Source organism: Botryllus schlosseri, chromosome 10 (assembly GCF_051294905.1).
Source record: "Botryllus schlosseri isolate E-star chromosome 10, Bs_hap1, whole genome shotgun sequence".
Classification (NCBI taxonomy): domain Eukaryota; kingdom Metazoa; phylum Chordata; class Ascidiacea; order Stolidobranchia; family Styelidae; genus Botryllus; species Botryllus schlosseri.
The window spans coordinates 4080954-4094609 of NC_137245.1; the positions used below are offsets into that span (position 1 = coordinate 4080954).

A 13656-nucleotide genomic window follows, 5' to 3' on the forward strand; every position below is an offset into this window, starting at 1 on the left:
TTTTTCGATATGTGACCCTTCCGGATGCTTTTTCTAAGATTTGGCGACAAACGTAATCGTAATCGCAATCGATTACATTCGTGAAGTAATCACCCAGAGGTGGTCAAAGTAGTCAAGAAAGCTACTCAAGTAGAAGTAGAAGTAGCGAAGAAAAAATCTACTCAAGTACAAGTAGAAGTACTTCTTCCGTAAGCAACCTAAAACTACTTGAAGTAGAAGTACTTTTTTAATGACTTTAAATCTACTCAAGTAAGTAAGTAGTTTCAGAAAAGTCAAATATACGCTCTCGTTGACTGTCTATAAAACTAACTCTTAAGATGACGATTCAGTCACTCAAATGAGGTGTCATATCATTGATACACAACCACACTAATGTTCAATGAATGCAACTTCTTTGTTTCAATTTGAAGATGTACTTATTTGAACAGCTTCCTGGAGGTACAGAACTTCAATACACAATTGAATAGTATATTCATATTGAAATGAACCCGAGTATTGTGCCTAGGAGTCGACTTTTATCTAAATACACTAGCCAAGGCTGTGTTAATAAAAGGAGTTCGTGTACTATCTAAAAATATTACATTTAACGCTCTCATGTTCGAAATTTCATGCTGGTGACGTCATATTTTGTGATACGATTGTTGATAAACTATGTTCTTTTGAATTTTCTACTACAGTGGTTCTCAACCTATATGTCTTTGCGGACCACTTCTGGACCGTCATGGATCCCTGTGGACCTCCTCAAATTTAAATTCAAATTTAGCTTAATTATTATGCAGCGGTCATCTATCTTGTGCCATAATTAACTGTAGGCTAGTGATAAATAGCAGTAAATGACTTTTCTTCTAATTAACAACATACAATATGTAGAAATAGGATAGACCCTTTAGTATCCTAAATCGAACTCCACAGCTGCATTTCTTAAAATAGGTGGTCGTGTATCGAAAATCCACGAGTTCAATTCGATATTACCGTGTGCCGAAATTCTATTTCAACGAATATTGATGGTGACGAATATTAACATGAAACGCTTCCCACGACACCTTTGGGTATCGCAACATTCATGATATTACATGACAACTCACTCACCTAAAGTGAGAAACGGATTTTTCAATGATCGTCCAACCTAGTCATTTCTATCTAGCAGCTCATCTTGAAGTTGTTTTTACCAGTTAAGAAGCGAAACTCCTCATTTCTCTCTTTGATTCAAAAATTTAAAATAAGGTTATCAATCATTTTGCAAATTTGGTTTGGTTGAGAACCGCTGCTCTACTATTTGCTGACCACTACCCCTGAGGAGTGTCAGCCGAAAATATTCGGATTCATTTCAATATGTATATGTATATGTATACACCATTCAAATGTACTTATTATTCAACTTGATGAGTAGCTGGTTCTCAAAATTTTTGGAACCAATGTTTGCTCGCTTCGGGGTGAAAATAAGTCCCGCCGAGCTAAAAAGTCTCTCACATGCAGCAGATGGCGGCAAACCTGTATTCAGTCTTAGAAATAGCTTTTTCAGGGCAGGCAATGTCTTCAACACATCAATATCCCGAGATTTGGAGGACAAGTATGTCTCCAATTCAGTATGTGTCTTAAAAGCAGAGCGGCTGGATTTCTCCATCGCAGAAAAAAAATCCTCCTCCTCATCCTCTTCGGAGGTTGACTCGGATGGCTTACTCTCTTCTTGCAAAAGCTTTTTTTTCAAGTACACGAGACCTTTTTGGATTGTAGTGTCGTCTAACGTCCAGTTAGTTTTGAATTTTGGCAGCAAAATAGCTGCGCTTATCAACTGTTCATCTTCGATCATTGTAGCAAATCTGACTTTTATGCCAGTAATAATGGCATTTGCCAATGTTGTACAATGAGAAGATGAATCCTGTGCTCTTTCAAGCTTACAGAGCAACTGCTGGAGTGTTGGAAGAAGCCAACCCATATAAGCATTCTTCTCCGACTGTAGTATATCAATTGCCTTGGCAACCGGTTTCATCACAGCACAGTAATCTTTGACAAAATCCTGCTCTACGGCAGTCAGCATTGGCACTTCGAAGGAATTGAAAACCTTCCTCAGTGCTGCTTCCCCTCTGTTTCTGGTCAATATTACTACAATTCTTTCCACGGCTAGATACATCGAATTCCATCTTGTACAGATTGGCCGAAGGAATTGAATACCACATTCAGCATCCACAATCTCGGCAGCCGACGTAGAACGGCCTACTTTATTCCACACCGCAGATAGTTTTCCAAAAGTAGAGCGATTGAGCTTTTTGAATTTTTCATCCTTCATTTCAGCATCCAGTGCATCTTTTTTAGCAATCAAATGTAGAATGTGACAAGCGCAACGTTGATGAGGCGGTAGTTTGTACTCCAAACTTGGTTGTTCATCAAGTAATTCTGTAGCATTGGCAAATTCCACTACATCCTCCTCGTCATCACTGCCATCACTGTCGCCGTCGTTGTTATCATCATTATTTCCAAACACAGAAAAAGCCTTTAAAAAATTGGAGCCATTGTCAGTTGTTGTTTTCACAATTTTATTACGTATGCCATATGCAGAATGCACATCGTCAATAGCACTTGCAAGCGTATCATAGGTGTGTGAGCCTTTCAAGCGTTGACATGCTAATGCGACACTCTGTCTCTCTAGGTTGGAATCTTCTATCCAGTGAGCGGTAACTCCTATATAGCTTCGACGTCTTGCTGACCAGCAATCCGTCGTTGTTGCAATGTAGTCGACCTTACTCATTGCGGTAATAAGGTTTTCCTTCACCGTTTTTGCCGTCTCGTCCATCTTCCTCTTCAAAGTTGCTCTACTGATTACTTGAACACCAAAATCACCCATTAGGTCCTTGAATGAGGGTAATTCCACAAAACTGAATGGTAGGGCACCTTCTGCAATCAGACGCATTAGATTTTTTTCAAATTTGTCCTGGGAAGCTTTCCTATTAAATTCCACATCCGTTAGCTTTCTCTGTTTGCTGGTGGTGGCAGTGTTGATAGTAGCAATCTTTCTCTTCTTTGCTCTTCTTGTCAGATCCTGATAATATTCATGGTTCTTTGATCCATGCTTCGCCTAAAAGGAAATACCAACTTATTACCGGAAAACCTCAAATACGTGCAAAATTTAGATGTATGTGAACTTACATGATCAAACAAATTTGACCTATTTCTCAGAGACAAAGCACAGAACAATTTCAATATTAGTTACGGGAGGGGTAGTTGGCAGACCGATTTAATGAAGGGGATCATAGCCTATGTAACAAATTACGTAAAAAATACACTTGCTATTCGACTGCAGTGCACAAATATTACAAACTACACAAAATATCAGGAATAACAGATATTTTATATTCGTAATATAACATATGCTGTTAATTTCATGGGCCAGGTGAAACTTGAACATCCAGCCAGAAGGGACACTCAAATTGGTTATAAGTAGGGCCATTTTTTGACATGTCAAAATTGCGGCATTGGGTAAAAAAATTATCATGTTTTCACTTTCAGTGAACTTATCATTTGACATTTTACAGCCTACTTTATAGGCATACCATTGTAGGCGGCCCATTATCTACTTAGCGTGAATCATAAACGGTCATATTAAATATATAGGCTTACATGGTGTTATGCTCAACGTACCGCAATATCATGACTGAAGCAAGACTGCAGACTTGGACAACTAGATAATTCTAGTTGTCTAATTTCACTAAATTAGAGCGAATTGCCAGTAATCTGATTCAAATCTAATATGTGAAATGTTTCCATGCTCTAATTCTAATCTAATTTGTGAAATATTTTCATGCTCAAATTCTAATTCTAATCTAATTCAGAAAAGCTGAATATTTTCTAGTTGTCCAAGTCTGCAAGACTGCGTGGGCGCTGCTTCTATTATCAATAAGCGCATGATGAATGATTGTGATGTATAGACAACATTGTCAGAATGAAGCAACGCGGTGTGTCACCAGCAGTGTACGCAACCAGTCAACAACTGCATGCTGCTATTGAACGTTCTTTCTCCCTTCTTTGCAAACTACTTATTATAAGGATATACACTTTCTACCCGAGAATGTAGGAGAGTAGCTTTTGCTCAACTACAACAAATTTTAATTATCTCTACCAACGTTTTGAATGCTCTAGGGATCGGCGGAATCAGCCGGTTATGCTTGGTACTTATCAGATGCCTACAACACTGTTGCTAGTGTTCGTACATTACCACCTCTTTTCTGCGTTATCATTAAGGACTTTAACAACGCCTACAAGTGCATTCAATTTGTTGTAGGCATCTGATAAGTACCAAGCGTAACCGGCCGATTCCGCCGATCCCTAGAGCATTCAAAACGTCACCTATATACTACAGCTTCAGCCCAATAAGATCACACAAAGTATAGTGTCATTGTTAAGCTTTATATATTTGTATTCCCTGATGGTGGATCCGTACTGAAACGGTGAATTCGCTCAACACTTGCATAAGCGCCTTTGCTTTCTCTCGAAGAAAACACGACATGCAGGCTTCAGCCGTTTCCTTCACAATAAAGCAGTCATGCTGTAAAAGCTTCTGTGAAGCAGGTGTTGTTTGTTCATCATGTATTTCGTACCTCAACATGTCCTGAATTGATCTTAACTCATCACCTGCCAAACTACTAACAATGCGAACTCAGAATCCCCGCCGGTAGCATACTTCTTGAACACCTAATAAGCAAGCTGCTGCTGCCGTGGTCATTGAAGCATAGCCGAATAGCCAATCAAGAGCCGTGGTTATTTGATTACTAGTCTTCTTGCCGTTCTATGGTCAGTGGCACGCCCATTCTTGAGCAGCTACTTTCAAACGCTTTGGCCGAAATCTTAACGGCTTTCCTGTAAGCTTCTTTCAGGCTAATTGTTGTTTTTCATCAATAATCTATAGAATGAGACACAATCACGGAGACTTTTTGAGATTTTCCAAATTTTGGACAACCCTAATACGCATATACATATCCATGTTCTATTAAAATATAACGCGAATGTCGTACTCTACGATTAACAGCATCCCGAGTATGTCTCTTCGAGTCACGACATCGTCAATGCGAGCACGCGCAGATCATATTTCAATCAACGCAGCATCAGGAGATCTTATAATTTCGCATTCAAATGTAGTGGCCTCGCCTTCAAGTATATAGGTCAATTATATTAATACTTGGGTAGATTGCCGGTCTGCAGTATATTGCTGCAGACTGAGTTTGCAAGGACAGGACTATTTGGCGCCCGGACATATTGATATCGAAAGCTTCGGCCAACATGCGTCATTCATTTTGTGCATAAGTTTCATCGTCGACGGTCTTTCTACGAGCGCAAACGTGAGGTCGCAGGAGGGGCTAACAATATTAAAAGCAAGAAATTGAGTGACAACACATTTACTTGAGATAAATGTACCGTCTTAGGTGCTCATTCTTGCAATAGGTCTTCAGTTGTTGTAAACATTTATGAAGATAAATGCTTGAAATTACCATGTGTTACTTTATCTACAGGTAGTGAGAGTCCACCATCTGGTCAATTTCATGCTGTCACTCCATTACATGCTGAGCCTGCTGTTCCTATCGTCACTCTGTCTGATTCAACTCCCTATGAGGGCTCTGACTCAGATAGTTGCCGAACATGGTTATCTGATGCTTCGCTATCCGTTGACGTTGAAGAATCTGAGACTCCAGAAGAAGACCTGCGTAATTGGGCAATTCAAAATCATGTGCCTCATGCTCATGTCACTTCGATGCTAAAAATTTGGAACAAACATGGTTTCGATACCCTCCCTTTAACGGCAGCTACACTTTTGAGAATACCTGATCAAAGCAGTGTTATAAGGACTATAGAAACCAGATCATCTCTTGACTATGTATATCTTGGCCTACGTTCCCAGATTCAAGTCGCACTAGATGATTATTCAATTCGCAGTCTTGAGGAAATTGAAATCTCCCTTAATATAGATGGACTGCCTCTGTTCAAAAGCAGTCCAAAGTGTGTTTGGCCCATTCTATGTGCCATTCATGTCAATCCCACTGTAGTGGTTCCCATTGCTATATGCTATGGACTAGCTAAGCCCAGTAATCTTGATTTTCTGAAGGACTCTGTTTCAGAAATGAAGGATGTTATGGAAAATGGCATTACTGTTAAGAACCGTAATATCCGTGTGATCTTGCGATGTATTGTTTGTGATTGTCCTGCCCGTGCTATGGTCACGAACACGAAATTGTGTTCCGGCTATTATGGCTGCGACAGATGTACGCAGAAGGGAGACTGGTGCGGAAAAGTTATATACCGTGAAACTGTAAATATAACTCTGAGGACAGATGCCTCATTTCGTAATCATGAACAGCCTGAACATCATCATGGCCAAACCCCATTCTCTTCATTACCAATCGACATGGTGAGGCAGTTTTCTATCGATTATATGCATCAAGCATGTCTTGGTGTCACGAAACGACTTCTGCATGCCTGGATCAACGGAAGCAAAAAAAACGAGGCTTTCGTGTAGCAACATTGCAGAAATTAGTTCCAAGTTGGTAAATCTGAGAAGTTGCATTCCGAAGTGGTTTGCACGTAAGCCAAGGTCATTAAGTGAAATTGCATACTGGAAAGCCACAGAATACAGGCAATTTATGCTATACACTGGTAGGGTGGTTCTGAAAGGAATACTCGGTCCCGAACTGTTTAATCACTTTCTTCAATTCAGCACTGCCCTTTCTATTTTGATATCACCAACCTTGGTAAGGCAATATGCTGATTTTGCTAAAGAACTATTAGTGTCATTTGTGGAGAATTGCAAATCACTTTATGGTGTTCAATTTCTAGTTTACAATGTTCACGCCCTAATTCATCTTGCAGATGATGCAAAATTATTTTTGGGTTTGGACAATTGTAGCGCGTTTCCTTTTGAAAATTACCTGCATCAATTAAAAAAAATGGTACGATCTGGGAAAGAGCCTTTGATTCAAATAATTAATAAGTTGGCAGATGGTCGAAAAACTCGAACAACTTGTATTCCGAGAAAACTCTCTTGTTGTGTCCCAGAAAATGCCTTTGTATCGATCAGTGGTGCATGTTGTGAAGTTGTAAGCACTGGCCCCTCTGATGTAAGCTACTGCAAAGTGTACCTGAATGCTATGCCATATTTCAAGTCACCCATGGATTCCCGGTTAATTGGTGTATAGAAAGTTCACTCTCGACAATATGTAATTAAGTCTGTACGACATTGTGATATTAGAACACCGGCTATCCGTATAAAGCAAAGTGATTTTCATATACTATTTTTATCAATATTGCATGTTTAAGATTTACATCATGAATTTGCAAAAAGTATGTGAAATTTGCAACAAAATTATGTATATTTTCAAGTTTCCTAAATCTTGAGTTCCATATTACCTGACAATGCGGTTCTGTGTGGTAGAATTTCTGATAGATTGCTCTTGTGCAATTGTATCCAGCCGGTGGTTATTTCAATCTCATGCTGATAAAGTAAGTTTGTCTTATGGCTAGCTAGCTCTGACGATCCTCACGTTCTATTTTTTTAGACATTGTGCTGTTATTGGCCGGGGACAGTTAAATCCGCTCAGTATGCTCAGAAGAATATCCCGCCCAATGTGCAGACATGGGATAATTATGCAGTTCGCCAATTATATGAGACTGGTATGGGATTAATAGCTTATGATATAGTGTATACAATATATACATGCAGATGGGGTCGAAGCGTTCTACATGGGTAGTGTCGAAAAATTAGAACGCCGTAAATTTTTAGTTAGTCACAAGGAGTAGTATTGATTTGAGTACTTTACAGAAGTAGATGGGTTGCATGACCGCAGAAGAGGTGGCTTATTTTGTAACTGTTCTGTGCATTTTCGTGACACATGTAGCATGACCAATGACTCTACAAATTGGTGCTGGTGCTGATCTGCATAGTGTCATCTACAGAGTGGAAGTACTCTGAATACCTATTCTTGATTACTTAGTGAAAGTAGGACAGGTTTACTAAAATACTTCTAGAAAGTACAAGTACGTGGTTGCTGACCACTTGTGTGTCTATACTTCATCATCTCTGTTGCACTTTTCAGACTCGTACGCTGCTGCACTCGCAGCGAATAAGAGAGCGGAGTCTACATCCGCACTCGAGAGTGACAGTGAGACGCTAATATCGCGAAAGAGAAAAGTTAAAAAGAAAAAGCATCCTGAATTTTCCTATGGGTTGGCAAATACATCCACAGGTTTGTGGTATTCTTATCAATAGGCCAGTTTCGCAGTTGAACCACCTTCAAATCCTATAAAAATTACTCACCACAGCCTGGATTACAATGAAATTTACATTTTATCTTTATATTTTATCTTCATTTAAAATGTTCAGATGTAGATAACGAGGAAGCCAACCAGCAACCTTTGCCACTTGAGCGCAAGAATACTGCTGACTTATCTGATAGTGCGGCACTGATATGGCCTCAGCTACCTGAAAGCATCAGTGAACCAGAGATGAAACAGAGAAAAATGAATTCTTCGGGAGATGCAGAAATTCTAGATAGCGGTGCCGGTATGCTAAAATTGTATTATTTTTGATTTTATGCTTCTATGGCTCTACCTTCATTTGTAGTATAAATAATGAATGCCTAATGTCAGTGTTATTCCAGATGATGAAGATCCTGGCAATGAAGTAGCTCCTGTTGATACTTCAAAGCAAAGCTCACAGTTTCCCTCCAAGGAGAAGTGGGGAGGTTTGTGTTGTAATATTTGTTGAAAAATCATTCGATATGCGACTGTGTACTTTCTTCAGTCACCTCAACACCAAGACGTACTGATCGCCACCGAATAGAAGCGATTTTGGAAGGTTTGTTTAAAATTTTTCTATTCCTGAGCAGTTTACCTGCTTTGTAAAATTATTAAATATATAGTATTGTTTGTTCATCTATTGTAGGTTGCTCTTCGTTTGCAATGTCAAGCGCTGGGGTATCTGACAGGCCAAACTCTGCGGATGGTGGTATGTTCCATGATTTATCCATAGAAAGTGACATTTGTTAACTTTTCACAAACGAAGACTCCCCGAACTTAATTTTATATCATGCGGGGCTAGATTTAAGATGAATGGCCAACCCGTGGTTTGGGCTGGGCACAATGATTTGAGCTACTGGAAGTCAATTTACAAACGATAATTATAGTTTTGATAATATTTTCCATTGTGGAACTCTTCAAACCTTGATTGGACCTGTCGCAGCATACCAGACATAGTACAAAGCAACGAACGTAACTGGAAATAACACATTTCCAAAGTTATGAGCACCTCGCAACATTGCCAAGAAGTGCAATCAAATCGGTATGATCAAAAAATACCAAATTATCTTTACTGTGACGAATAACTGGCATTTTGTTCCTTGTGGTCGCATAAAAGGTACATATTTGAACTTTGACATAGTACATTCTGTTGTGACGTCATAACGAGCAATACTTGATTACTCGACTCGAAGCGTTATACGTGATTCAGAATCGAATCACTTGGGTACTCGTTTTTGCCCAGCCCTACCCCTGGTCTGTGAGAACGTTCTCAGTGGCCCGATAGTTAATTTTTGATTTTATTTAGAAATCTTGAAGAAAATTTTGATCTGCATGCAAACCATCTTGGAAAAGGTAGAAGAAAATAAGGCGCATCTCGTTCGACTTGAACTTGGAAAGTGTATGCCAGCGCACTCCAGCACACAGAATTTGGAATGCATTATCAAGCAGCCTGCAACTAGTACAGAGGAATTGAAACGTATCGAGGAGAAACTTGAGGAGAAAGCAGTGAAAGATGTTGCAGTAAGTAGCTGCTATAATTACCAGAGCCACTGATTTTCAAAAAAACATGCAATTGCTAACGTATTTGTCAACTGATCAATTTATGAAATGTCTCATCGTGTAATTGTTCATTCACTGGAAAATACTACTACAACTTCAATTTCCAAGGATATAATTTGAGTGATGTTACCAACTATTTTCATCATTTTTTCCATTACTTGTTTTGCCAGATATTATATTTGTCACTGGTTGGCGGACGAAATGTAAAGGCTACAATCCGAGAGGTGCTGAAAAAGATTGCAACAAAACATCTACTCGTTCAATATTCCAAGAATGGACAGAAAGGAAAGAAACGCTTTAAAGACCACAAGATCATCTATAGCCTTTTGCTATGTAAGTATTGAATTTTTAGGGTAAGAGTCCCAGACAGCGGGAGTTGTTATTAAGCAGCTCAAACCCTATATTCCTATCACTGTAGGTACATGCAGAAAGGCCCACGGCAAAGCGACACTGCAAGAAATAGAAACTGCAATTAGTGAAGTCCTGAAGTCGTACAATCGTTTTTTCAAGAAGGTACGTAGTTCGCTGTTGCTTAATCATTCTGTTATACCTCAACTATTACAAATTCATCAGTCATTGTGCTGGTGTTGAGTGCATTAAATTACAATTAATATTATGTTCGTTGGTGCTCGATAGTACTGAATTAATTGAGCTGTACACAAGATTTAGGTCATATATACCAGGGGCGGGCAACTTCTCCAGTCAGCGGGCCGGATTGCTGAATCGATACATTATTCGCCCATTTTTATCCATGTATACAAGGAATATATCGTATTCAATCAATGTATTTTATCGACAACAATATCACTTCAAAGCCTAGAAGTGTGCCGTGCTACAAGTCGGCGGTTACGGAATCAAAAATAAGATATATCAGCATGGTGTAAATGGTAATTGTAGTCGACAAACACCATGATTACCACAAACGACATTAGGGTTGAGAACATCGTAAATGCCGATAATGCGAATCTTCTCGCTTCAACGAACTTATCCCGTAAGCTCCAAACTCGCACGCTGCAGATGCACGTATGTAATAACATACAGTCACTAAAATTTGACGTAGTAAGCAAGTAGTGAGGAACCTCGGCACGCTGGGGCTGCAGGCCACATTATCATGTAAGAAGTAAAACTGTCCGCAGGCCGGACAAAATCCCTTCGCGGGCCGTATGTTGCTCACCCCTGATATATACTGTTCTACGAAGTGCTAGTCCGTAACAATGAACTTCTTGCAGAAATCAAGCTCACCTAATGGAAACATTGCTGATGAAGAAATAGTGGTGGATGAGGTATGCATTGTTTAACCCTGGTTTTAATATGAAATCATGAGGAATTTTACAATGTTAGTCATTTTTGCACTTCAACACCTGAAGAAGGAGCGGCATTTCGAAAGCTCGTGTCAAGTCAATTTGAATTTTTGAAGTATGATTGATGATTCATAGTCAGTACATTTTGCTAGCTGTGTCAAACACAGATTAATATATCATTTATCTTGATAATCAAATAACGAATCTAGTTGAATAAACATGCAAAAAGACGCTGTATCCCCCACGTACCCGTAGAACTGCTAATAAAATAGGGGAGTAACTGTACAGCTACATGCTACAGTCAGTTATTAGCATCCAAAATATAGGACCTAATGTGAAGATTCGAGAAGTTGAAACAAATTGATGTGGTGCAATAGCCCACACTACCCGTCTACACATCCGTGAGAATAGAAACGAAAACTATATTTGTTCGATTTAAATCATACAAGGGGTTGGGAAATGTGATCTACATTGCTATTTAGATTAATCTTCTACTACTACTTCGACTGTGATCGTTTAGTTTGAGGTCAATTTATTTGTGAAGTAACAATGGAGGATCAGTGTAACGTAGAATCAGTGAATGACTGGTTGCTCTCACAAATTGCACCGGCGTATCTCGAACAATCTGAACATACACAAGTTACATTGATTTATTCGACAGTGTTTACTTGTAGACTTGAAATTGACTTGTAAATTGTACTCCGAGTCACAAGTCAATGCACAGTTTTGATGCTCTTAAGTCAAGTCAAGTGATTTTCCAAAGTCACTTGAGTCCAGTCGTACGAAAAAGTTGACTCGAGTCATCCCAACACTGCCAATTTCTGAATTACCAATGATCGCTTATTTATTTCAGGAATGAAAATGATAAGTTTTGGTGAGCTTGCTGTCATATTAAGAAGATTGAGGTGGACGAGTGAACTTGAAAGTTAGGTTTTGTAGTTACTGAGAAGACGTGCTGTTTCTTCATTTTTCATGTATCGGTAACGTGTGATTGGCACAGGGTAAAGCGTTTCTTCAAGTTTCTGCTCGGTAAAAAATTTAAATAACTGATTTTGATAACATTTCTTCATGTATCAGTAACGTGCGATTGGCTCAATGTAAAGCGTTTCTTCACGTTTCTGCTCGGTAAAAAATTTAAATAACTGATTTTGATAACATTTCGTCATGTATCAGTAACGTGCGATTGGCTCAATGTAAAGCGTTTCTTCAAGTTTCTGCTCGGTAAAAAATTTAAATAACTGATTTTGATAACATTTCTTGATTCGATCGTCTGAGGTTGTCAAAGTAGTCCGTTGGGCTTACTAGCAATCTGATTGCAATATTTAATATTTTTTGATATGAAGATGAGGGGGCGTGAGAATTTTTACTATCACGAAACATGGCATGTCGAAGAAGTGTAGGAACTACTGCTCTAGTAGTGCCAAGGCATGGTCAAGTTAAGTCAAGTAGAAATAAAAAAGGAGGTATTAAAATTACTCAAGGGGGTAGTTTTAGGAACTTGAGAGTCGGCCTAGGTGTTGCAATTGATAAGAGTTGGCTACTCTCGAAAATACATTCAGTTACATATATTACTGTGGTAGGGAGAAAATGTAGACCAGTTATTCAGAGAACCATACAAATATGTCGCAAAACTAATTCTAATTTTCAAAATCATCAATGTAAAATGTAAGTAAAAGAAATTATAAAACATAGCTACTTGAGTAAGCAGTACAAGTAGCCAAAAATATTATGTTCTTCAAAAAGTAAAAGCTCTTTGGTACTGACCACCTCCACCTCTGATGAATATGCATGTGTGTTATATTTCAGTAATTGCAACCCTAGTGTTATTACGCCTTGATACTGTGGTCCTGTGATTTTTATCTAATACCATGAGCCTGTATTCTGTAATATTTTAATTCTATACCTCCGAGTTCGGTACCTTAATTATAATTGACTGCAAAATGCTTGCCTTTTACTCTTTGTACCATTATTTATTGCGTGCAGAACTGGGCCATATTTCTCGTGCTTATCTTGAACGTTTGGTAATAAATTCATTTTCCTGAAATTTTCTACCGCAATCATTGTGACTCAGCCAGCATTCACACAGCCAGAACGTAGGAATTGGTGCAAAGGTGACGTATCAGGAACGTAGCTCAGGACCGACATGGAGGAAATCTGTACGTCTCCGTAACGAATCACTGTAACGTCTTCGCGACGTTCCTATGTATGCACAGAATTACGTCGAGGGGACGATACAGCGTATCGTTACGGTCCCCAATTTCCACCAAATATATACGTCGAGTATACGTATTTTTGTTTGCGGGGTGAAGAGTTGAGACTGACAGTTTCATAAATGCGTTAAGACGCGTTATATATCGAAATGGAACAATCCGACAACTGAGACGTGATAGATGATCTAATTTTATTGTAGCTTCAAGAGAGTTGAAGTAATCATTCCAATTGATGGATGAAAATAAAGTTCATGAGTTTCTCTTACGAGAAAACTGTGATTACTTTCCATTCAAGTTTAATGTACCCT

At 38.9% G+C, this 13656-nt stretch overlaps 2 protein-coding genes and 2 long non-coding RNA genes across 4 annotated transcripts in view; all 4 read left to right on the forward strand.

Annotated features, from left to right (window-relative positions):
* LOC145448464 (uncharacterized) overlaps positions 1-13656 on the forward strand; it is a 459562-nt gene that overhangs the window by 418416 nt on the left and 27490 nt on the right. The window lies entirely within an intron of this gene.
* LOC145448594 (uncharacterized) lies at positions 4962-6502 on the forward strand. Its single transcript, XM_080327011.1, has one exon. The coding sequence runs from the start codon at positions 5741-5743 to the stop codon at positions 6500-6502; it is 762 nt and encodes a 253-aa protein (XP_080183137.1). The 5' UTR covers positions 4962-5740.
* On the forward strand, positions 7341-9831 carry LOC145448697 (uncharacterized). The gene is made up of 8 exons (XM_080327163.1): positions 7341-7482; positions 7539-7653; positions 8076-8225; positions 8363-8542; positions 8640-8723; positions 8783-8836; positions 8924-8986; positions 9584-9831. The coding sequence occupies exons 1-8, from the start codon at positions 7396-7398 to the stop codon at positions 9829-9831; spliced, it is 981 nt and encodes a 326-aa protein (XP_080183289.1). The 5' UTR covers positions 7341-7395.
* On the forward strand, positions 9903-13182 carry LOC145448596 (uncharacterized). The gene is made up of 4 exons (XR_013917972.1): positions 9903-10170; positions 10256-10350; positions 11067-11120; positions 11992-13182. It is a non-coding gene; the product is annotated as an uncharacterized LOC145448596 (long non-coding RNA).

What these genes read in the sequence shown, in the direction of transcription:
- LOC145448697 (XM_080327163.1), top strand. Translation starts at nt 7,396, where the DNA reads ATGCGGTTCTGTGTGGTAGAATTTCTGATAGATTGCTCTTGTGCAATT. An exon ending in AATTCTAGATAGCGGTGCCG is followed by an intron (nt 8,543 to 8,639) that starts GTATGCTAAAAT and finishes GTGTTATTCCAG; the next exon opens with ATGATGAAGATCCTGGCAAT. An exon ending in CTCCAAGGAGAAGTGGGGAG is followed by an intron (nt 8,724 to 8,782) that starts GTTTGTGTTGTA and finishes TACTTTCTTCAG; the next exon opens with TCACCTCAACACCAAGACGT.
- LOC145448594 (XM_080327011.1), top strand. Translation starts at nt 5,741, where the DNA reads ATGCTAAAAATTTGGAACAAACATGGTTTCGATACCCTCCCTTTAACG.